General features: G+C 42.4%; 1 protein-coding gene across 1 annotated transcript; it reads right to left on the reverse strand.

The window, feature by feature from the left end:
* Nucleotides 1-4,864: 4,864 nt before the first annotated feature.
* IL12RB2 (interleukin 12 receptor subunit beta 2) lies at nucleotides 4,865-24,600 on the reverse strand (the record flags this gene model as incomplete). Its single annotated transcript, XM_083868155.1, has 16 exons — nucleotides 4,865-5,338; nucleotides 5,907-6,068; nucleotides 6,602-6,687; nucleotides 7,522-7,659; nucleotides 8,275-8,430; nucleotides 8,510-8,611; nucleotides 9,130-9,330; nucleotides 10,343-10,559; nucleotides 12,253-12,332; nucleotides 15,554-15,698; nucleotides 18,154-18,302; nucleotides 18,984-19,162; nucleotides 20,346-20,460; nucleotides 21,373-21,493; nucleotides 23,183-23,358; nucleotides 24,543-24,600. 16 exons carry the CDS (start codon nucleotides 24,598-24,600, stop codon nucleotides 4,865-4,867), a joined length of 2,559 nt encoding a protein of 852 aa, XP_083724281.1.
* Between the last annotated feature and the right edge of the window lie 1,566 nt (nucleotides 24,601-26,166).

Here is a 26,166-nt window from a genome sequence, read left to right on the forward strand (position 1 = left end):
GCTGGGATTCCCTGAAATGGAGGGAAATTCTGTCCTTGGAGCTGGGATTCCATGAGATTGGAGGAATTCCTGTCCTTGGAAATGGAATTCCATGAGTTTGGGGTAATTCCTGTTCTTGGAGCTGGGATTCCATGAGTTTGGGGTGATAGTTGGAGCTGGGATACCCTGAAATAGAGGGAATTCCTGTTCTTGGAGCTGGGATACCTCAAGAGGGGGATAATTCCTGGTTTTGGAGCTGGCATTCCATGAGTTTGGGGTAATTCCTATTCCTGGAGCTGGTATTCCATGAGTTTGGCGTGATAGTTGGAGCTGGGATACCCTGAAATAGAGGGAATTCCTGTTCTTGCAGCTGGGAAGACCTGAAATAGAGGGAGTTCCTGTCCTTGGAGCTGGGAAACTCTGAAATAGAGGGGAATTCCTGTCCTTGGAGCTGTGATTCCATGAGTTTGGGGTAATTCCTGTCTTTGGAGCTGGGATTCCCTGAAATAGAGGGGAATTCCTGTCCTTGGAGATGGAATTCCATGAATTTGGGGTAATTCCTATTCCTGGAGCTGGTATTCCATGAGTTTGGCATGAGAGTTGGAGCTGGGATACCCTGAAATAGAGGGAATTCCTGTCCTTGGAGCTGGGATACCTCAAGAGGGGGATAATTCCTGATTTTGGAGCTGGCATTCCATGAGTTTGGGGTAATTCCTGTTCTCGGAGCTGGTATTCCATGAGTTTGGGGTGACTGTTGGAGCTGGGACACCCTGAAACAGAGGGAATTCCTGTCCTTGGAGCCGGGATAGCCTGAAATAGGGGAAATCCCTGTCCTTGGAGCTGGTATTCCATGAATTTGGGGTCATTTTGGAGCTGGGAGTTGGGGGAAGGTGGCAGCTGTGGCTCTGGAAGCCCAGCTGGATTCCAGGAGGGATTTGGGGTTGCCCCACAGGTACAGCAGTACCTGAGGCATTCCCAGCCCTGCTCCAGGTTATTCCCAGGAAGGAATTTGGAATCTCTGCCTGAGTCACCAGAAATCCAACCCAAAACCTCAACACTTCGCCTCTCTCCATCCAAATGCAGCTCTGGCTCAGTGCGGGGCTCAGGATCTGCTTGGGACATCACCAAGGAATGGTTTTTTCCAGACAATAATTGTAATGAAATTCCTTCTTCCCCATCAAAATCCACCACAGGTTCAATTTTCATCCACAGGTTCAATTTCATCAGATTTCAATGTATCCCTTCAATACACAAAAGGAGTTGAGTGAATGACTGATAAAGAAGATTTCTTGGGGGGTTTTATCAGCATTTGTTAGGAGAATAGGAACAAATATCATTTTATTTCTTTTTTTTTCCTCTTTGGCCAGCTTAGAACATATTTATAGAAGGTAACACCTTATTTTTATAAAAACTGTACAGGACAGGTAAAAAAAGTATTGGAGACCTTGGGATGTGGAGCACCAGCCTGCCTGTGTCAAGAACTAAAACTGTGAACATTTATCTTTAATATTGGTGGGTGTTAACTGAAATAAAGGTTTATTTTCATGCTCTTTGGAAAAAAAAAAAAAAAGAAAAAAAGTCCTGAAAACATATGGAAATGAAACCACTGAGGTTCAGAGTGGCTCATCCACGTCTATCCCAGGAAGTCCAGCTTGAATTCCCATTTCCTGGATGGATTTTGCCTTTGAAAAGCATCTCCCAAGTAGGTTTATTTATGTAAATGAAGTTGCTTTTAGTAACATTTTCTGTTCTCTTGCTTGGTCCTGCTGTCACACCAAATCCAGGGGACTACAACTTTGAAATTCTGATCGTTTGGAAAATAGAGCAAAAAAAAAAAAAAAAATTTGAAGCAAATTAACTTTGGAATGAACAAGGGCAAGGTTGGAGCAGGAAAGTTGATCTCAGAGGTGGAATGGTGGGAAGGAGCAGGAGAGATTGATTGATTGATTGATCAATTAATTCAAAGAATTGTGTGGGAAAGGACATGGATTCTGCTGGAATTTCAGGAATCACTGGGAATGTTTGGCGGCAGCAGTTGGAGGAGCTGAGCCCACCTTCACCTGTAACAACTCTGCCCCCAGGGATGGCTTTGCACAGCCTGAGTTTATTAAATAAACTCTGGTTTAATAAACTCCCTGGTTTAATAAACGCAGCAGTGCCACCCTGCTGCTTCCCCAGAGTCATTCCAATGACCAAACTCCCTCCCCTGGGCTGTCCCCAGGAAATCCAAACCTGATATTCCTGCTGGAAAAAGGGATCCTGAGGGGGAAAACACTTCCTGGGATGCTCAGGGCTCCAGGCTGGAGTTAAAAATTCTGGTCCTTGTCTCTAGGAGTAATACTAGACATGAAAGCAAATTTTTGAATGATTTTGAGATTTGCAGAGAAGAGAAAATAACTTCCAGTGTTTTTCTTATCCTTATGTCAAGGTAGAAAATCAACGTGCAGGAAGATATGAAAGGCCAAATAGTGCTTTATATATATATAAAAAAACCAAAACAAAAACAAACAAACAAAAAAAACTCCCACCAAAAACTCCTTTTTTTTTGGCATCTAATCTGCCTTTCTAGTTTGATTTGTTTTGCAGAGGCTGAGTTGTGCTCAGGCCAGGGTGGTTCCCAGGCAGGGTGTGGAGAGCAGGCAGCAAATTGTGGTTTTTTGGATTCCTGCCCCAGTTCTGAAGGAGATATTTTCCTTTGGTGACACCCAGCCAAGTGTGACACAAGGTGGAACCAAACCCTCAGAAACCCAAAGTGAAATGGCTGAGCTGGTATTTGGCAAAACCCAAATCTGCACTTGAATGGAGACATCAACAGCTTGTTGAGGATGCTCCAGGTAAGTTCATACCTGGACTGCTCCATCTCTAATTGCAACATTTCAGCTTTAATTTTAATTTTTAATTGTTCTGTGGAAAGTTGGAACACCACAGAAAACAACAGGAAGCCAAGTTCAGATTTCCAACATTTTACTTCTATGCACACATCTGGTAAACAAAGTCATTAAATGTGTGACACCCTTCCAGGCTGTAATTAGCACACCCCAATAAATCACTAAAATTCCTCTTGACAATCCATTTGACTGAGTACAGATGCTGCCTGCTGCTTTTAGTTGTGGTGAGGAATTTTCCTGCCTTAAACTGAACTGAGACAAGAAGGAAGGAAGATTCTGGTGTTCTGTCCCTTGTGGTTCTGGTGTCATCCTGATGTTCCATCCTTCCCTTTTGCAGTTCCTTGCTCTTTCTGCTGGAAATGATGAATTTCCAGCTCTGATCCTGGGCTGAGTCCAGCCAGGCTGCAGGAAGGGATCCCAAAATCTCCCAAATTCAGCTCTGGCAGCCCCAGCTGTGCCCCTGAGTGTGCAGAGGTGAGATGTGATTGAGGAAGGGTTTTGTCACTTGGAGGTGTCACAGGTGAGTGACTGGACTGGCTGTGCTGAAACGCTGAAATGTTTCGTAAAGTGTCAAAATCCAGGCTGGGCTCACATCAAAACAGTCTGAAATTCGCTGTAAAGTGCCAAAATCCAGGCTGAGCTCACATTGAAACATTGAAATGCTCTAATGCCGAAATCCTGGCTGAAGTCCTATTGAACCACTTTGTAAAGTGCCAAAATCCAGGCTGAACTCACATAGAAACACTGAAATTCTCTTTAAAGTGCCAAAATCCTGGCTGAACTCATGCTGAAATGCCAAAATACTCTGTAATGCCAAAATACAGGCTGAACTCATATTGAAACACCAAAATATTCTGTAAAGTGCCAAAGTCCAGGCTGAGCTCACACTGAAATGCCAAAATACTCTGTAATGCCAAAATCCAAGCTGAACTCACAATAAAAGACTGAAATTCTCTGTAAAGTGCCAAAATCCAGGCTGAACTCACACTAAAACACTCTGTAATGCCAAAATCCTGGCTGAACTCACATTGAAATACTTTGTAAAGTGCCAAAATCCAGGCCAGGCTCCCAATAAAACACTGAAATTCTCTGTAAAGTGCCAAAATCCAGGCTGAACTCACACTAAAACACTCTGTAATGCCAAAATCCTGGCTGAACTCACATTGAAATACTTTGTAAAGTGCCAAAATCCAGGCCAGGCTCCCAATAAAACACTGAAATTCTCTGTAAAGTGCCAAAATCCCGGCTGAACTCGCATTGAAACACCAAAACTCTCCGTAAAGTGCCAAAATCCAGGCTGAACTCGCATTGAGATGCCAAAATACTCTGTAATGCCAAAATACAGGCTAAACTCACATCGAAACATTTCGTAAAGTGCCAAAATCCCGGCTGAACTGACAATAAAACTATGAAATTCTCTGTAAAGTGCCAAAATCCCGGTTGAGCTCACACTGACACGCTCTGTAATGCCAAAATCCCATCTGAACTCACATAGAAACACCAAAATTCTCTATAAAGTGCTGAAATTCCTGCTGGGCTCACATCGCCCCCTGCCTACCTCGGGCAGGAGCTTCAGTTCAGTTCAGTCCAGTTCAGTCCAGTTTCAGTTCAGTCCAGTTCAGTCCAGTCCAGTCCAGTTCAATTCAGTCCAGTCCAGTTCAATCCAGTTCAGTCCAGTTCATTCCAGTTTCAGTTCAGTTCAGTCCAGTCCAGCCCAGTCCAGTTCAGTCCAGTTCAGTCCAGTCCAATTTCAGTCCAGTCCAGTTCAGTCCAGTCCAGTTCAGTCCAATCCAGTTCAGTCCAGTTCAGTCCAGTCCAATTTCAGTCCAGTTCAGTCCAGTCCAGTTCAGTCCAGTCCAGTTCAGTCCAGTCCAGTTCAGTCCAATCCAGTTCAGTCCAGTTCAGTCCAGTCCAATTTCAGTCCAGTTCAGTCCAGTCCAGTTCAGTCCAGTCCAGTTCAGTCCAGTCCAGTTCAGTCCAGTTCAGTCCAGTCCAGTTCAGTCCAGTTCAGTCCAGTTCAGTTTCACCCGGTCCAAAGTGAGATTCCCCTGGCAGCAAAGGGCAGGAGTTGGGAATGCGCTTGGGAAAATAGAGATGAGCTCGGGCTCGGCTTCACTGTCCGATCCAGGGCTCAGGGTGGACATCCCGGGGTTGGAGATGTATTCAGGCTCCACCAGGAGCTTCTGGTAAAACTCCAGGAGCTGCTGCTCCTCCTGCTCCCAGGCCCTGCTGCCAGCACTGCCCAGCTCCAGTTTATCCCCAGGGATGGGAGGCTGGGGATGCTCTGAGTTTTCCTCCTCCTTCTCCTGCTCCCAGTCCCCGTGTCCCCTGCTGCCAGCACTGCCCATCTCCAGTTTGTCCCCAAGGATGGGAGGCTGGGGATGCTCAGAGTTTTCTTCCTCCACTGGGCTCGTTTCGGGCTCCTCGAAGGCTCCAGGCAGGAAAAGGATGGAGGGAGAGCTCAGCTCCTCCTGCAAGGATGGGAAGATATGGAGTGTGAATTCCAGCATGGATTTTCCCAGGATTCCCTCCCTGCCATCGCTCATCTGGCTAAAAATGGAACAGCTCCCAGTTGTTCTGGGTTTTTAATTTGCCCAGCACATCCTCCAGGCTCCTCCAGCAGAGATTATCCCTTGCCACAGATTGCTGGATTTGCTGATTTAGGAGATTAGTGACCTGCATGGCTCCGATTGTTTGTGGGTTTTTTGGGGGGTGTTTTTTGTTTGTTTGTTTGTTTTGGTGGTTTTTTTGTTTGTTTTGGTGGGTTTTTGTTTGTTTGTTTGTGGATTTTTTGTGGGTTTTTTTGGTTTGGGTTTTTTTGTTTGTTGGTTGGTTTTTTTGTCTGGTTTTGGTTTTTTTTTTTTTTGGTTTTTTGTTTGTTTTTGGTTTTTGTGGGTTTTTTGGGGTTTTTTTGGGTTTTTTTGGGTTTTTTTTGTTTTTTTAGTTTTTTGGGTTTTTTGGTTTTGTTTTTTTTTTTAATGAAGGTTGTAGGATTAGAATTCAAACTCTCACTAATTTACCTTGCTCTCATTAATTTACCTTGGTCGCCGTCAAGCTCTTGGCCCAGGTGGCGTTGGCAGGGTCAGGGATGGCTTTGCTCTGCCACTGGGGCAGGAGGAGGGACAGCAGCCACTGGAACCTGCAGGGGGAGATAAATGCAATAAAAACATGAATGGTGAGACCTGCAGGACCTTCGTGCTCCTTGAGTGTAGAATTAACCCAGGTGTGATAGTGGATCCACCCTCAGAGGGACCTGCAGAGCTGGGGATAATTCCCCAGGATTGCTCCCCTTCGCTTTGGTTCCAAGATCTGGTTAAAAATTCACCACATCTATGGGCTGCGGGTGTATCTTAAGCTCAGAGCCTGTTTTTATTATAATCTGTGTACTCTGAAACCTTAATTGTGAACAATCATCACTGTTCCACGTTCATTAACAGGTGTGACCATCCCATAGGACAAGGGAAAATGGTTTTAAGCTAAAAGAGGGTGGATTTAAATTAGATGGGAGAAAAGGATTTTAAAATCCACTTCCCAGAGAAGGTGTGGCTGCCCCTGGATCCCTGGAAGTGCCCAAGGCTGGATGGGGCTTGGAGCAGCCTGGGACAGTGGAAAGTGTCCTATGGGTGACACTGGGTGGGTTTAAGATCTCTTTCAACCCAAACCATCCTGGGATTTAATCCCTCCTAACGCCCATCCCGGTTTTATTGGGGCACAGCTGATGGATCCACTCACACTTTCCTCCCTGGAGGCACAGAACAAACACAGGCCAAGAGGATGAAGCAGCTGCAGACGAGCACCAGAGTCACCCAACTCCCAGCACCTGAAAAACAGAACAGCCGTGTCCTGGGTTGTGGTGTGGGATGTGCACACAGTATTTATCCCATCCCCATCCCCATGAGCTGCTGGAACCAGGTGGGGCAGTGTTTTCCCAGGCCCCTCCTTTGGGCTCTTCTGCTCATGGCCCATCAATGCCTTGCCCAGGACTCACAGGGAACTCCCTCCAGGAGCTCTCTCTGTTTAATGGGCCATCAAGGAGCCACTGCACGACTCCTCATCCCATTGGGAGATGCTCCCAATGCCCAGGGGGAGGAGCCAAGCATTCCCACCTGGAGAGAATCTGGGATTTGGGACAGGACAAGCAGCCCTGAGCCACTGGATTCCCAGAGGAGCAGAGCTCCCAGACCTTTCTGTGGGATCACTGCTTCAGGAAGAGCCCCTCACCTGGACTGCTCCCCCCACCCTGCTCAGGGTGTGTTCTGACTCTGGCAGTGCTCCTTTGTCTTATTGCATTGATTTTATTTTATTTTATTTTACTTTTTTACCTTTCTTCTTATTAAATTGTATCTCTGACTTTGAGCCTCTCACTTGTTTTGCTTTCAAACCACAACAAGCCACCATTCAGCTCCCTCAAAAGGATGAAAAAAAACCCCAAAATCTTTCTATTCTCCATGAATAAACCACCCTTCAACTCTGAGGAGCAGCGCTGGGACCTTAATATGGCACAGAAAGAGACGCCGCATCCTAAAACCAGCTGAAACTACAAATCTTCAGCAACCAAGAGACCTCCAGGGATTACAGAGGAGGAGGAAAAGCGTTCCCAGAGTGTGGAAAAGAGGACCCAAGGGCAGGGACTGTCCTGGCAGCCCCTCCTTACGTTCCAGGCGGACGCTGTCGCTGTTGCCCTGGGGCCCCTCCCCGGCCGCTGTCACCACTGTCATCCAAAGGTCCAGCTGCTCTCCCGGCTCCAGGTCTGGGATGTGCAGGGAGAGAGAAGAATTCCCAGCAGGAACGGCTGCAGGGAGATCATGGATGGGAATGGAGAGACTGGTACAGGGTTTGACTGCCTTAGCCTGGAATGGGGCTCTGAAGAAAGGGGAGAAAAGGAGGAGGAAGGAGGGGCAAGAGGAAGAAGAGGAGGAGGAAAAAGAGGAGGAGGAAAAATAAGGCAGAAGAAAAGGCAGAAGAATAAGAAGAGAGAAGAGGAGGAAGAAGAAGAGGAGTAGAAAAAATAAGGCAGAAGAAAAGGAAGAAGAATAAAAGAGGAAAGAAGAGGAGGAAGAAGAAGAGAAGGAGGGGGAATAAGGAAAAAGAAAAGGATGACAAGTAAGAGAAGAAAAAAGGAGGAGGAGGAGAGGAAGATGAATAAGAGGAGGAATAGGAAGAAAAAGAGGAAGAAGAAGAGGAGGAGGCAGAAGAATAAGAACAAGAAGAAGAGGAAGAAGAAGAATGAAGAGGAATAAGAGAAGAAAGAATAGGTGGAAGAAGAGAAGACAAGGAAGAAAAAGAAGAGGAGAAAGGAGAAAAAGCAGGGATCAATCTGACAGTTCCAGAACTTATAATAATCCCGCTGGAGCCCTTCAGTGACAAAAGGGGAGCAGCAGAAGCATTTCCAGCCCCAGGCACTCACCGTGGACCTCGGGCTGGCCCTGCCTGTCCCTCCTGTGCAGGTAGATGAGGTAGGCAGTGATGCAGCCCCTCTGTTGGGCAGCTGGGATCTCCTCCCAGGAAACCAGGACACCGCTGGCCAAGGGGGTGCTCAGCATCTGGGGCCCGGCTGATGGGGCTGCAAAACACAGGGCTGCTGTTAGAGCTGAGCTTAAAACACCTTAAAAACCTTCTAAAAAGGGATTCCTGGGGTTCACCTTGTGCTGTGGAGTTTCCCCTGACTGCTGCTGCCTGCCCAGCTCTGTCCTGGTAAAGTGCAGACACCTGGATCTGATAGCAGACGTTATCTCTGATGTGCTCTGCAGGGAGAAATCACAACTGGGGAATTGATGGTTCAAGGATTTGCAGTCAGGGCAGAGATATTGCAGCAGCTGCTTAAATCTGAGATGAATCTTGTGATTATTGATAGATCTTTCATAAAGAAGGGAAGGAAATTTTCTTTGATCTGAGCCTTACTGGGCATTAAGCTGGAAATTAATGTTTTCCCAGTGCCAGAGGGCAGGGATGGATGGGATATTGGGAAGGAATTGCTCCCTGAGAGGGTGGGGAGGGTGCTCAGAGAAGCTGTGGCTGCCCCTGGATCCCTGGAAGTGATTTTAGTAAAAATATGGATCTATAGAAATATAAAATCCCAGACTTGGTTTGGTTTGGGAAGGACCTCAAAACCTTGTCAAGACCACCTCCCACCATCCCAGCCTGCTCCAAACTCCATCCAGCCTGGCCTTGGAGGCCAAATCCACACCTGACTTGTAACTTAAGATATTTCCCAATAATATTTCCCAAGCTGGTGCTGTGCCCACCCCAGGCTGGCATTTACCTGTTATCACTGTGTTCAGGTGGGACGGGGAGAGCTTCACCCAGGAGTGTTGGGGCTGCAGGGGGGGCTCCCCCCGGGGCTCTGCCCATTCCACCACGTACCCCTGGATGGGCACAGGGGCTCCCAAGGGGGGGCTCCAGCTCACCAGGATGCTCCTGTTTCCCAGGGCCAGGGCAGAGACTCGCTGAGGAGGGGGCAGCTCTGGCAGGGGAGAACAAAACCCAATGTCAGCACAAAGTTGTCACAGCCTCAGTTATGGGCCTGATATTTCTGGGGCTGAGAGTTTTCAGCCTGCTGGGAACTGCTTTTTCCCCAAAGAAAAAATTCTCAAGAAAGTTTCTTCTCAAAACAATCCTGGCAAACAACTCTCCTTTCTCAGGACAATCTTTCTCCAGGTGGTGCTTTGCTGTTTCTCTGGTTTAACCAATGGGATCAGAGAGGTGTCGTTCCTATTCACCAACCATGATAAATCTTTATGGGAACACCTTATAAAAGGTAATCAGAATTACAGAATAAAGCCCTTTTTTTGTGCTCTTTGCCTCCTGAAATATTTGGAGTCTTTCTTTCATGTCCTACAACGACAAACCGTGACATCTGATACTGGATCTCATCCCCTTTGAGGATAAAAATGAGTTATAACTCAAGAGAAGGTCCAAACAAGTTATAAACTCAAGAGAAGGTGCCAGTGGGAGGGTGAGGGGTTTGCTGACAGGAACAGCCACATTCCTGCCTTTTCTCATGGGTTGGACACTCCACAGCACCCCTGAGGAAGAACATGGAGCTACTGCAGTGATCCCAGAGGAAGAACAGGGATATCCCAAGGGCTGGAACCACCCCCAAAGGAAGAGCATGGAGCTACTGCAGGGATTCCAGAGGAGGAACAGGGATATCCCAAGGGCTGGAACCACTCCCTAAGGAGGGATGTGCAGTGATCCCAGAGGAGGAACAGGGATATTCCAAGGGCTGGAGCCCCTCTGGCTGGCAGAGCTGGGGGAGAACACCACAGGAAAAGGGATCTCCACATTCCCCAAGTCCCACTGAGACAAACACAAACCAAGGGACCACAACCCTCTCAGTGTGTGTGGCACCACCAGGGATCCCGAGGCAGCAGGAGATGCCTTGGGGACTCTTACCAGGCACAATTAGGGAATAATTAAGCATGAATTAATTACACTTGCACCCCCATCACTCACTCCATCCCATGCACTCTCACCTGGGCTGTCGGGGCGGCTCAGGACAGTTGCGGGGCGGGAGCTGCCCCGGGCATTGCGGGCACTGACCGTCACCCTGTGAGCCACCCTGGGGGTCACCATGGAGAACCTGGTCTGCTGGATCTGCTGGGATTGTGGGGGCAGCTCCCTGGCCTCCAGGGCTTCCAAAGTCACTGTGTATCCCAGGATTTTCCCTCCTGCCTCTGCCTTGCTCAGAGCCTGTGGAGGGAGAGTGAATCTGTCACCTGGGGATGCTGGGGAGGGGATTGGGATGGGGGCTGGAGGGATGGGACACAGGGAATGGCTTCCCACTGCCAAAGGACAGGGATGGGTGGGATATTGGGCAGGAATTGTTTCCTGAGAGGATGAGGAGACCCTGGAATAGAATTCCCAGATTTGCTGTGGCTGCCCTGGATCCCTGGCAGTGCCCAAGGCCAGGCTGGAGCATCTTGGGATGGTGGGAGGTGTCCCTGCCATGGCAGGGGTGGGATGGGATCAGCTTTGAGCTCCATCCCAACCCAAACCATCCCAGGATTTATTTCTCCCACCCAACTCCAGTTCAGTGAAGTTCTTTTGCTGTGAGATGCTGATTTTTCCAGCAGCAGCAGCACAACTAGGGACAATGAAACCCTCCCTGCCCTGAGCCTGAATTCCAGCCACACTTTGCACCAGGGAAGGAAAAAAAAAAGGATCATCAACAGCTCAGCTGGATTTGTCAAAACGAGCAGGTTTTGCTTGTGAGGAAAACCCCAGATTTTACTGAAAGCCACCATAAAGAGTTATTTAAATGTAACCACTCATCACACACATCTCTGACAGTCTGTGGAACACCACACCCTGGTTTCAGCTCCCCCTGCACTTGTGCTCCCAGTTTCAGTTTCCTGATGTTTCTGTGACATCAATTCATCCCTTTGGCTGATTTTTTTTTTGTCATAACGAAACACAAAGCACAGAGCACAAACCAAAAAACGTTTGCTGTGCTTTGGCAGAGGCTCAGGACAGAGGCAGCACTGGAAACCTGCTTGGAATTAAATTTCCAACTTCTCTTCTGGGTCTTTTTTTTTTCTGAGAATAAGAGCACACCCTTGGCAGGAAGTGGTCCTGAGTGTCAGTCTGGCTTTGAAGCTGCTGTGAAAACCTCTGAAAGGAGTTTATTGCCGCTATTTATGAATGATGCTGCAGGAAGTTCGCTCCTGATAAAGAAAGTGCTGCAAGATAAAGGTCTTCAAGTTAAAGCCACAACGTCTGGGGTCACAGAATCTCATGAGAATTTCTGCTTTCACTTGCAGCCTGCTGCTTGTTGGGAGTCTGTGTGTGTGTGGGGGAACATTTCTGTACCCGGGTTAAAAAAAATTGGCTTTTAAACCAAATTCTGGTGGGTTTTAAACCAAATTCTGTGTGGAATGTTCCCTGCGGGGTCTCAACCCCCAGCTCTGCCCACCAGACCCCAAAACTGCTGTGGAATGTGGAGAGGGGCTTGGGATAAAAGGGAGGGAGGGACAGGACACAGGGAATGGATCCCATTGCCAGAGGGCAGGGATGGATGGGATTTGGGGCAGGAATTGTTCCCTGGGAGGGTGGGGAGGGCTGGGATGGAATTCCCAGATTTGCTGTGGCTGCCCCTGGATCCCTGGCAGTGCCCAGGGACAGAGGGAGGTGTCCCTGTCCTTGGAATAAAGTGACATTTAAGATCCACCCCCCAATCCAAATAATTCTGGCACTCCATGAAATTATAGGTGGAAAAACAACAATGAATCTCCTCCCAAGGCTGTCCCTGGGAACCCTTGTGCTCTCCCAGGGCTCAGCCCTTCCCTGCAATCCTAAAAACGAGAATTTCTCCTCTCCCCTGGCTCTGTTTCCCCTCTCACCTGGCCGGGTTTTGCTGCCTCTGCTGGGCTTTTACCCAACTCACCTTCCAAAAAAGGGTGAGGTTCTGGTGCCCAGAGTGCAGGTCCTGCTGTCGGTACCAAACATCCAGGATCCCCCTTGGCTCTGCAGGGGGAGGAAAAGAGGAGCAGTGGGGATGGCTGGGGATGGAAGCCACCAAAAAAGGAGCTAAAACCCCTGAGAAAATTCAAATCTAGGCTTTAAACCATCCCTGAAATGCTGCAGGGTGTGATAACCCCTGTTTGCTGCTGTTTGGCTGCTTTGGGGATGAGGAGAACAAGCCATAAAACACAAGGAGAGGAGTTTGGAGCTGCTGGTGGCTCCATCCTGACCTCAGTAATCCCAAGGAAACCCACAGATCAAAGCACAGCATTAACTCCTGGCTTTGCATTAATTTTGAGGTTTATAGAGCTCCTTGGGGTCGTCTCCATCCATCCTGGAACAGCAGCCAGGGAGGGATGAGATGGGATTGGGTTTTTTTTGTGGGATGTGTGGGATTTCCCTGTCTGGCTCTGGGCAATAAATGCCTTTAACAGCCTCTCTGAGGCAGCTGAAACCTGGTTCCTTCCACAGCTCTGGCTGGAAATTCTGGATATTTCAAAGGAACTTCCCAAAATTATATTTAAGGGAAGATGTGGCTGGTGGAGATGCTCCTGAAATCCAAAATCAGACATAAATATTTCAGGACAGCTGAAGTGAGAGAGGAGGATGATGGAACTCTGTCCCTCAAGGACTCTGAGCAGCATCAATTCATCAAATTAAAATTTGGTGAGTTAATTATGAATAGCTGGGGCAGGGGGGCAGCTGATGGACAACCCAGGACACAAAACCCTCCACATCAGCAACATTCAGAGCACTTTGTCCTGGATTGACTGCGAGGAGTGACTGGAACAGAAACAAGAAGCAGCAGCAGAAATAAAACCAGAGCTCAGAACAATTGTCTGTGTGAGCTCAGAGCAGAAAAAATTCAAACGTGGGGTTGCATCTGCTGCCCTCCAGGCTGGGTTTGAAAGCCATGAGCAAAGTGAATTGGCAGAAAAAGGAATTTCTGCTGGAAAAGGTTAAATTTGGGGGGGTTTGTAAGGAGAAAATTTGTGCAGAACTGCAGCTCCTCACACCCAGAGCCTCCCCTCGGTGTCTGAGGGCACAAAGTGCTCCTTGATCAGCTAAAAACCCGCTGACCACAAAGTCAGGGTGCAACCAAAAAGGGGAGAAAACTGTTGAGAGAAGGTGGGGGAGGGAGGAAAGGCTTCAATCAATCCTCTGACAGAAAATGCTGCTGTCACTGGGGAAAGGGTACAGGGGCTGAGTCACAGCAGCACCAGCCCCACAAACCAACAGTAATTCACCAAAAAACCCACCCAAAGTCAAGCAGGAGAGATGAGAATCACAGAATTACATGTGTCAGGTGGCACCTTAAAGATTATCTCATTCCAACCCTCTGGAAATTCCTCTTTTGTGAGGAACATCAACAGCTTTTCACCATTCATTCACAAAAAAACCAACCCCACAATTTTATTACAAAAACTCCTCTCTCTTGGCTCTGGGTCTGAATTTAGACTTTGTTATAAATGTGTATTATAAAGGTGGTTTTTCCCAAATATTAAAATGAATACTATAGGTATAATTGTACCGTGTTATGTTTTATTAATAGAGTTTAAAAGGTGATAAATATTAATAATAAATAGTAATAATAAATAGTAATAATAAATAATAAAATAATTGGGGGATATTTGAAACGGATCAAACCCAAAGAGAATGTTTGAATCATTAATTAAGATCTATTGAATAGGTAACACAGCCATCCTTAAAAATAGAAATCTGAAAGGGTGAAGGTGTGTTTTTCATTTTTTTTTCATAGATCCCTATGCTTTTCTGTCTCCTAAATTGCCTATTTTTATTTTTGATTAAACTTATAAATTTTTCTAAGAGAAAATTTATAATTTATAAAATTAATTTATTGTGAAAAACAAGTTCCCCTCTCTTAGAGGAATTTATAACTTTAATAAAAAGTAAAAACAGACAATTAGGAGATAAAAAGGCAAAAGTATTTGGGCCAAGGGTGTTTGGTACAAGGTCTGCCAGTAGCACCCACACCCTTTTGGACTTCTATATTTAAGAATTTCTGTGTTGCATATTCAATGGTTTTTAATAAATTATTCAAACATTCTTTTCCAGTTTTTATCTGTTTCAAGTATCCCCCAATCATCTCATCTCATCTCATAGATTTATTTGTGGGTGGCTGTACTCTGTCTGGTAACATGGGTCTCCTAAATCTTTCTCTTGAGGTTTTTTTGGTTATTTTCATTTTGATTAAGAAAAAAAAGAAAGTCAGCAGTTTTTATGCAGGGTTACAAGGTGACAACCCTCACTCCCCCCATATCTTCTGGCTTGGTCAATTTAGATGTTACAAAGAAGAAAAAAAAAAAACAAGAAAAACCAAAACAACTTAGTTTTTTTAACTGTTAACTCTATGGTACACTCAAAAAATATACATTCATCTATCCCCATATATTCTGGCTTGGTCAATTTAGATGTTACAAAGAAGAAAAAACAAAAACAAAAACAAAACAACTTATTTCTTTAACTGTTAACTCTATGGTACACTCAAAAAATATATGTTCATCTCTCCCTGATATATTCTGGCTTGGTCAGTTTACATGTTATAAAGAATAAAAAAAACAACAAAAAAACCTCAATCTTTTTACTGTTAACTCTATGGTACACTCAAAAAATATACATTCATCTCTCCCCATACTTTCTGGCCTGGTCAGTTTAGATGTTACCAAGAAGAAAAAAAAAAAAAAAAGACAAAAAACTAAAACAACTTAGTTTTTTAACTGTTAACTGTATGGTACACTCAAAAAATATACATTCATCTCTCCCCATACCTTCTGGCTTGGTCAGTTTAGATGTTACAAAGAAGAAAAAAAAACCCAAAAAACCCCAATACAACTTAGTTTTTTAAGTGTTAACTCTATGGTACACTCAAAAAATATACATTCATAATATACATTCATCTCTCCCCATATCTTCTGGCTTGGTCAGTTTAGATGTTACAAAGAAGAAAATAAAAACAACAAGAAAACAACTCAATCTTTTTATTGTTAACTCTACGACACACTCAAAAAAATCTACATTTATCACCTTTTTAATTATCACCTATTAATAAAACATAACACAATGCAATTATACAATGCAATTATACAATACCATTATATTATGCAATTATACAATATATATTATTCATATAGTATTATGTACATATATTATTCATGTTAATATTTGGGAAAAGCCAATTTTCTAATATAATTTTTGACACTGACCTGCAGTTGGGGTGCGGCTCCAGCTCCTGCTCCAGTCGCTCCAGAGCCCCCGGCCCGGCTGGATCCTGCAGCTCACCTGGAACTCGTAAACTGTGTCAGGATCCAGCCCCTGGAGAGGATATTTCTCCCTCCTGAAGATTTCCACCTGTAGTGGGGGTGAAGAAATTCATATTAAATTTATCTGCTTTTCTGGGTGTCAGAGCTGGGATTGACGCACAAGAGTCGTGGTTTTGTGTTAATTAAATCTTATTTATTTATAAGAATTATATTAACTCTTATTTATGTTACAAGAATTACATTAATTCTTATTTATGTTACAATTCTTCTTTATATTACATTTATATTTATATTTGGAGTCGCGGTTTCGTGTTAATTAATTCTTATTTATGTTACAAGAATTATATTAATTCTTATTTATATTACAATTCTTCTTTATATTACAATTCTTATTTATATTACATTTATATTTATATTACATTTATATTTATATTTATATTTGGAGTCGCAGTTTTGTGTTAATTAATTCTTATTTATGTTATAAGAATTATATTAACTCTTATTTATATTACAAGAATTATATTAATCCTTATTTATGTTACAATTCTTATTTATATTACAATTCTTATTTATATTACATTTATATATATATTTATATTTGGAGTCGCGATTTTGTGTTAATTAATTCTTATTTATGTTATAAGAATTATATTAACTCTTATTTATGTTACAAGAATTATATTAATTCTTATTTATATTACAATTCTTATTTATATTACAATTCTTATTTATTTTATATTTATATTTATATTTATATTTATATTTGGAGTCGCGATTTCCTGTTAATTAATTCTTATTTATGTTATAAGAATTATATTAATCCTTATTTATATTACAAGAATTATATTAATCCTTATTTGTATTGCAATTCTTATTTATATTACAATTCTTATTTATATTACATTTATATTTATATTTGGAGTCGCGATTTTGTGTTAATTAATTCTTATTTATGTTGTAAGAATTATATTAACTCTTATTTATGTTACAAGAATTATATTAATTCTTATTTATATTACAATTCTTATTTATATTACAATTCTTCTTTATATTACATTTATATTTATATTTGGAGTCGCGGTTTTGTGTTAATTAATTCTTACTTATAAGAATTATAACATAATTCTTATTTATATTAATAAGAATTATATTAATTCTTATTTATGTTACAATTCTTCTTTATATTACAATTCTTATTTATATTACATTTATATTTATATTTATATTTGGAGTCGCGGTTTTGTGTTAATTAATTCTTATTTATGTTATAAGAATTATATTAACTCTTATTTATATTAATCCTTATTTATGTTACAATTCTTCTTTATATTACAATTCTTATCTATATTACAATTCTTATTTATATTACATTTATATTTATATTACATTTATATTTATATTACATTTATATTTATATATCACATTTATATTTATATATTACATTTTTATATATATATATTACATTTTTATATATATATATTACATTTATAATATCTGACAGGTTGTGAGTTCTGGCCAACGAGGTAGAAAATGGAGCTGCCTCCAACTCTTCCCAAGGAGTTTTAAGCATTAATTACCCAATAATGAGGTGACACCTATATTTTTTATATTTTAACCCAAAAATTGACCACTCAGGGCCTGCAATGGGGACCTTTTTCACCCAATTAGGAAAAAAACACCCAAAACTGTGAAGAAGAAGGTGAAGATGGACTCAGACAATGCCTTAAATCCTCCATATTGCCCCATATATATTATTATATATTAAACCTTAAACTCTGAGTTTTCCCCCCTGTGCTATCCCACACTTCTATCCAAACCCCACACCCACAATCCCAGGGCTGTCACTCCATTTTGGGAGCCTTTTCCACGGCCTCAGGTCAATGCAGTGTTTGCTGGGGGGTCAGAGCCTGTCAGCACAGAAATCTGGAATTTTCAGCCTCCAGGGTTCCAACAAAACTCCCAAAGAAAAACTCACAGCAGGCAGTGAGAGGCTGAATTACAAAGTCTGATATAACTTTAAAAAACAACAGAGAAACCCTGGCCTGAGGCAGCTTCAAGAACTCAAAGGATTATGTGAGGATCCATCAGGGGCTTCATCTGAAAGATCCATCATTTCTTAAATGCCAACAGCAAAATCTCTGTTTGAGTGATTTGCTCAGCTCCCAGCAAAAGGAAAAAAGCAAAAGAAAAAAAAATTCATGCAATATTTAGGGTGGGAAGGGACTTTAATCCCATCCTGTCCCATCTCTGCCATGGCAGGGACATTTCCACTGTCCCAGGGTGCTCCAGCCTGGCCTTGGGCACTGCCAGGGGCAGCCACAGAAAATCTGGGAATTCTATTCCATGACTTCCCAATATCCCACCCAAATCTCCACTTTCCCAGTTTAAAGCCATTCCCTGTGTCCTGTCCCTCCATCCCTTGTCCGCAGTCCCTCTCCAGCTCTCCTGGAGCCCCTTTAGGCACTGAAATTATCTCTGAGCTCTCCTTGGAGATTTTTTCTTCTCCAGCAGGTCCAGAATTCCCTCAATCCCAAAGGCATTACCGTGCTCCAGGCTCCAGTCCTGACCAGGGCTCGGGGTGCAAATCTCAGCCTGTAGTGCTGTGCCTGTGCCTCGTCGTGCCAGGAAAGGGTGCAGTTGGTGGCAGAATTATTATCAAATTCCACCAAAAATCTGGGAGGATGTGGCTTCACTGGGCCCAAAACAGAGAAATGAATAAGGCTCAGAGAGGCAGCACAGCTTTAGAAGGTTCCTGGGGTTCCCAGGGAAAAGGAAATCCCAGGGCAAAGAAAATCCCAGGGAAAAGGAAATCCCAGGGCAAAGGAAATCCCAGGGCAAAGGAAATCCCAAGGAAAAGAAAATCCCAAGGAAAAGAAAATCCCAGGTCATAGAAAATCCCAGTTTAATTAAAGCAAAGTTCAGTTTAAACTAAATAACTAAAAAATTACAAATTAATAAATATAGCTAAATAAATATAAGCTAAAATGAATAACTAAACTTGGCAAGTTAGGTAAGCATATTTTAACACCACCCAGGATAATTTTTAAGTTCAATAAAACCAAATGTACATGTAATAGAATTTTAAATTAACAGGATGTAGATTTAATATCACCTAAACTTTATAAAACTTAAGCTTAAACTTAACAGGGCCCAAACTTAATAGAATTTAAAATAACATAATTTAAACTAAGTAATATTTAAACTAAACAGTGTCAGGGCAGCATCCTGGAGCAGGAATATCCCAGGGTTAGGTGAAAAATAGAATTATTGCTTTAGGCTGGTTTTTCCAAGAGGTTTAATGTTTTTTTTTCCATGAGATCCTGAATATTTTCAGCTCTTCCCCAATGTCTGGGAGGTGGGAGTGCTGCTTTACCTATGTCTATCAGCGTGAAGGTGAATGGCTGGGAAGAGGAATTTCCCAATTTATTGGAGGCAAAAACCACCACGGTGTAATTGGGGCCAAAATCCAGCTGGCTCAGAGCCCCAGAGCCCAGCTGGGAGTGATGGGGAGTTTCTTCTGGAAAGGGAAAGGAATCGGTCCCATTGGAGAGCCTGGAGAAGAAGGAAAGGTTGGGTTGGATTTTTTTGTGGAGTGAGAAATTCTGGGGGTTTGGGGACAGGATAAATCCTGGGGGTTTGGGGACAGGGTAAATCCTGGGGCTTTTGGGGGTTTGGATAAATCCTGGAGATGTGGGGAGAGGGTAAATCCTGGGGATGTGGAGATATGGGTAAATCCTGGGATTGTAGGGACAGGGTAAATCCTGGGGCTTTGGGGATGTGGATAAATCCTGGGGATGTGGGGACAGGATAAATCCTGGAATGTGGGGACAGGATAAATTCTGGGGAGATGGGGACAGGGTAAATCCTAAGGGTGTGGGGACAAGGTAAATCCTGGAGTTGTGTGAACAGGATAATTCCTGGGATTGTGGGGACAGGAAAAATCCTGGAAAGCGGGGACAGGGTAAATCCTGGGGATGTGGGGACAGGATAAATCCTGGGGTTTTGGGTTAATCCTGGGGGTTTGGGGACAGGATTCATCCTGGGGATGTGGGGACAGGGTAAATCCTGGGGGTTTGGGTAAATCCTGGTGGGTTTGGGGAGAGAATAAATCCTGGGGTGGTGGGGACAAGGTAAATCCTGGGGCTTTGGGAGAGGGTAAATCCTGTAATGTGGAGACAGGATAAATCCTGGGGTTTGGGTAAATCCTGGGATGTGAGGACAGAGTAAATCCTGGGGAGGTGGGGACAGGATAAATCCTGGGGCTTTTGGGGACAAGATAAATCCTGGAGATGTGGGGACAGGGTAAATCCTGGGGATGTGGAGATGTGGGTAAATCCTGGGGAGGTGGGGACAGGGTAAATCCTGGGGCTTTTGGGGACAAGATAAATCCTGGAGATGTGGGGACAGGGTAAATCCTGGGGATGTGGAGATGTGGGTAAATCCTGGGGAGATGGGGACAGGGTAAATCTTGGAGAAGTGGGTAAATCCTGGCACTTTGGGGAGAGGGTAAATCCTGGAATGTGGAGACAGGATAAATTCTGGGGGTGTGGGGACAGGATAAATCCTGGGGTTTGGGTAAATCCTGGGAATGTGGGGACAGGTTTCCCTTTCCAAAGGGATGGGTTGGCACAACCTCTCTGCTGACCCCTGAGGGAGCTGCAGGACACGGTCAGAGCTGCTCCAGGGCACAATTAGGCATTAATTAATTAATTCCATTCACAGCCCCATCACTTACTCTATTCCATAGGCAGTCTGGAGGTAGGTGACCCTTCCTTTGTCCCAGGTGCAGGTGGGATGTCCCCGTGTCCCCATCTGGACACAGGACACGTTCCTGGGCTCGTCTGGGGGATCTGAAACAGAAATTCCTGAAATCCTGAAATCCCAGCCTGGTTTGGGTTGGACCTCTCAGGGTCTTTCAGCCAGAGCAGAGCTCCACCCAGCCTGACCAGCAGTTTCCTCCTCAAAAATGTTGCAGGAGATATTTTGAGGGATGTTGGGTGGGGAGGATGTTATTTCTCTGACCAGGCAGATTTATTGAGCCTCTCTCCCTTCAGGAACAACAGAACTGCACAATTCCAGCCAATTTATTGCAATATTACCATGGGAAATTCCAATTTCCATGGGAAATATTCCGATTTATTGGAATATTTCCACAGTCAGCACCAGTCCTGTGCAAAGCCACCCCTGGGCAGTGCAATCCCTGTCCCCCAGGGGAGCAATAAGTGATCAATAACTGATTTTCCTTACTCCTTGTTGGGTGGGGAGGATGTTGTTTTCTCTGACCAGGCAAATTTATTGAGCCTCTCTCCCTTCAGGAACAACAGAGCTGCACAATCCCAGCCAATTTATTGCAATATTACCATGGGAAATTCCAACTTCCATGGGAAATATTCCGATTTATTGGAATATTTCCACAGTCAGCACCAGTCCTGTGCAAAGCCACCCCCTGGCAGTGCAATCCCTGTTCCCAGGGGATCAATAAGTGATCAATAACTGATTTTCCTTACTCCTTGTTGTTGAGGAGGATGTTGTTTTCTCTGACCAGATTTATTGAGCCTCTCTCCCTTCAGAAATAACAGAGCTGCACAATTCCAGCCAATTTATTGGAATATTTCCATGGGAAATTCCAATTTCCATGGGGAATCTTCCAATTTATTGGAATATTTCCACAGTCAGCACCAGTCCTGTGCAAAGCCGCCCCCTGGCAGTGCAATCCCTGTCCCCAGAGGACCAATAAATAATCAATAATTGATTTTCCTTACTCCCACACTCGATGTCGATCCCACAGACGATTTTCTCTTTGCCATTTGGGCAGATGTTTTTGCAGGTGAAGGTGTGTTTGCCATAGGCACTGACCAGGATGGTTTTGCTCACTGAGCCTCCCTGTGAACCACCATTTTAAAGGGTTAAAAGGGATTTTTTTAGCCAAGGGTTAGAAGCAGTTTTTATTTTCAGGATGCAAATTAGAAAAAAAATCAAAATAGAAATTAATGATTGTTAGATGTTGGAGTTAGAGCTGGATGATGTGTTGCTTGTTTTAGTTTTTATAGGAGGAAATTAAATAGACAGAATAGATATTATTATATTATATATATTATATATAATAGTATATTATAATAATATATTTTATATATTATATTATATATATTATATAAAATATATTATATATAATATATAAAAATATATTATATGTAATCTATTATATATGATATAATATATATAAAATACATATATAATATATATAAAATTATATATATATAATATATATAATTTTATATATATATAAAATATTATATGTTATTAAATAATAACAAATTAAAATCAGTGAAATTGAAACCATGACCAGCACCTGGACTCAATAATTAATTGATCACCAAACAGGAGGGATTGGATGGTGCCAGAAGGTCATGAAAAGGTAAAAAGGTCATTGTGATGAAGATTTTCCTGACTTCATCCTTCAAGAGAATTGCACAGGTGTGAAGGACTTTTAACCTCATTTTAACCCCATTTTAACCTCATTTTAATATGAATTGGAGAATGGAGATGCTGGGATTATGCAAATGTAGATAATTCAATAATATATATAGATATATATAATATATGTATTTTATATATATAAACACATGTATAAGATACTCTATATATACTACAGAATTAATATATTAAAAGTATATATAATGTTATATGTTATATAAATTGTATACAGTAATATAAATATATATAATTATATACATTACATAATTAATATATTAAAAATATATATAATTTTATATGTCATATAAATTGTATGCAGCAATATAATTATATATTATATATGACGTAATTAATATATGAAGAGTATATGTAATTTTATATGTTCTATGAATTATATACAGTAATATAACTATATATTATTATATTTATTACATAATTAATGTATTAAGAGTATATATAATTTTATATGTTATATGAATTCTATACAATGATATTATTATATATTATTTTATATATTACATAAATAATATATTAAAAGTATATATAATTTTATATGTCATATTAATTGTATACAGTAATATAATTATATATTATTATATATTATATATAATTAATATATTAAGAGTATATATCATTTCAGATGTTATATTAATTATATACAGTAATATAATTATATATTATGATATATATTACATAATTGATATATTAAGAGTATATATAATTTTATATGTTATATGAATTCCATACAGTAATATAATTATATATTATTATATTTATTACATAATAATATATAATATATAATGTATAATATATATTATATATTATATATTTATAATTTATTATATATTTTTATATTTATATATTTATAAATTATATTTATATATTTATAAATTATAAATAATTCCTATATAACATAGTAATATATATAGTATATACAAGATTTAGGAAATAAATAGAGGGCAAAGACCCTTGTAATTTTCTGTCACCCCTTTAGGATGTGACCCCAAACTCCCAACAAAACACAAACCACCCCATTTCCCACCTCCAACACACCAAGACACTCTTTACCCTTATCTTTTCTCACTTTTCCAGACTCACCCAGTTAGTGCCCAGCTCGGAGCCGTTGTGCAGAATCGCTGCCCTGCACGGGCGGCCTGAGGTGGCCCTGAGGTGACAACTCAGGGTGACATTGGTGCCAGGCCGGATGGCAGAGCCGGGGCTGGCGGTGACATTGCCCCTGTCACAGAGCCCCACGGCCCCTCTGCTGCACCGTCCTGATGGGAATGGCAGGGAAAAAACACTCAGCCAGGAGTTCTGCAGGATGTGCTGGGCATCACAGAAAACATCCCCAAGGGTTTGGTGGAGAAATTCCAGGATTTTGTCTGGGATCAGCCAAGGGATGGCTCCCAGTGCCCAGAAAACTGACACAAGCCCAGGGAAAAACTACCAGGGTAAAAATAAATAAATAAGTAAAAATTTTCATTGGAGATTGTAAAAGTGCTCCATTGCCAGGGAATGTCTGGGAGAATGAGAATTCCTGGGCAGCAGCATCCCCAGGGTTGGAATTATCCCAGGATAACAATATTGCAGGGCAGCAGCATCGCTGGGAAAACACACAGATCCCTGGGCAGGAGAAGCCTGGAGCAGAAAAATCCCGGGTCAAAGAAAATCCCGGGTCAAAGAAAATCCCGAGGGCAAAGAAAATCCCAAGCAAAGAAAATCCCAGGGCAAAAAGAAAATCCCAGGGCAAGGAAATCTCAGGGCAAAGAAAATCCTGGGGCAGGAAAATCCCGGGACAAGAGCATCTCATGGGAGAGAAAATCCCAAATAAGAAACATCCCAGGGCAGGAGAATCCCTGAGCACAAGAATCCCAAACCAATGAATATCACAGGACGTGCTGTGCCCCAGCAAGAGCCTCCCCAGGGGTTTGGTGGAGAAATTCTGGGATCTTGTCTGGGATCAGCCAAGGGATCGATCCCAATGCCCAGAAAACTGACACAACCCCATGTAAAAACTACCAGGGTAAAAAAAACCCAACAAAATTTTTCATTGGGGATTGTAAAAATGCTCCATTGCCACAGAGTGAGAATTCCTGGGCAGCAGCATCCCCAGGTTTGGAATTATCCCAGGATAACAATATTGCAGGGCAGCAGCATCACTGGGGAAAAAACACGGATCCCTGGGCAGAAGCAGGAAAATCCTACAGAAACAACCCAGGGCAAAGAAAATCCCAGGGGCAAAGAGAAAATCCCAGGGCAAAGAGAAAATTCCAGGGCAAAGAGAAAATTCCAGGGCAAAGAAAATCTCAAGGCAAAGAAAATCTCAAGGCAAAAAGAAAATCCCAGGGCAAAGAGAAAATTCCAGGGCAAAGAAAATTAGGCTGAGCATTTCATTTGAGAGATAATTAATGGCTAATTATTATTATTATTATTGACTTAATAATTAAACTCCTCTTACCTGCCATGAGATGCAGCACCAACCAAAGGGCTGAGAGCACCATCCACTCAAAGGGCATCTCTGCGCCTGCAGAGAAAGGAATTCCTGTCACCAGCTCCTAAAAATTGGGGATGTTCCATCCAGATCTTTGTGTTTTTCCTGCTTTACTGCTCGGGAAAATCCCAAATGCTCATTTTGGGGGGCTTTTTTGATGGACATTCCCTTGTTTTGGTGAAATCCAGAGGTTGAGGAGCTCAGCCTTACATCAGCTCACCCCAGAGTTTCTTGATGTGATGTTTTTTTTCTGTAGGTGATTCGTAGGTGCCAAGATGAGCAATCTCAGCACCCAGAGCTCTTCAGGGAAATGCTCTTTGCTTTCCACTAAACCGAGACTGTGCAAACAGCTGCAAACTGCCCAAAAAAAAACCAGCTGAGAGGAGGAAAAAAAAAAAAAAAAAAAAAAAAAAAAAAGCCTCTGGTCAGAGGGGCAGAGCTGAGGATGTAAAATTGTGATGGGAGTAAAGGATGAGAAACTGCTGAGGAGCAGACTCCTGCCCAGAGCTGAGGAGAGGGGGAAATCCATGGGGAATTTGCACCTCAGTGGGGGAAATCAGCAGGGCTGAGACACAAAGGACATTGTCCTGCTGCAGGAGGGGGAAAAATTAATTTATAGAGAATTTATCGGATTTTCTTGCCCAGAGATGGGGCAAATGAGAGGGGTTTTAAAAACTTTTATTCCATTTTCAGTCTCATGTGAAGGGTGAGACAATATAGATGTTACAATCCACGCCATCACAATCAGAAGCAAAATTATTTCCTAATTCCAATCCATTAGAAGAGTTTTTTGGTTTATCAGTTTTTGCCACACAATGCTGTAAATGCCTTAAAGCCAATAATCTAAAATTACCCCCTCGTGGGTCCTGCTACAATGCATCTTCCATAGAAAACTTAGATTTAGTATAAATAGTATAGATTTAGTATAAATAGTATCAATTTAGTATAAATTTAGTATATAGTAATTAATATATATGGGGCAATATGGAGGATTTAAGGTGTTGTCTGGGTCTTTCTTCTTGGTTTTGGGTGTTTTTTTCTAATTGGGTGAAAAAGGCCCACAGACTTTGGTTAAAAGTATAAATAATACAGGTGTCATCTCATTAATGAATAATTAATGCTTAAAAGTCCTTGGGAAGAGTTAGAAGCACCTTCATTTTCTACCTCACAACTCCTGAGACTGTATTATAGATAAGAATTAATTAACACTGAGTCCAAAGACGAAACTGCAACTCCCCTGCATTAATCTCAGCTGTAACACAAATAAAAGGAGATAAGAAACCTCACACACTTCTCCCTAGAAAACCTTCTCTGCGCTTTCCAAGAACTGGCAGGAACAATGGGCTGGTCACTGGTGGAAAGAGGAACAGCTCAGGCAGAACAAAACCCCAAATCTTCCTCCCCCAAACCCCAATTACCGACACTGCCCGAGTTTTTAGGGAACAAAACCCCAAATCTTCATCCCCCCAATTACTGACACTGGTTGAGTTTTTAGGGAACAAAACCCCAAATCTTTGTGCCCTAAACTCCCAATTACTGACACTGGATGAGTTTTTAGGGAACAAAACCCCAAATCTTCATCCCCCAATTA

Source organism: Zosterops lateralis (assembly GCF_965231275.1).
Source record: "Zosterops lateralis genome assembly, chromosome: 9".
NCBI lineage: Eukaryota > Metazoa > Chordata > Aves > Passeriformes > Zosteropidae > Zosterops > Zosterops lateralis.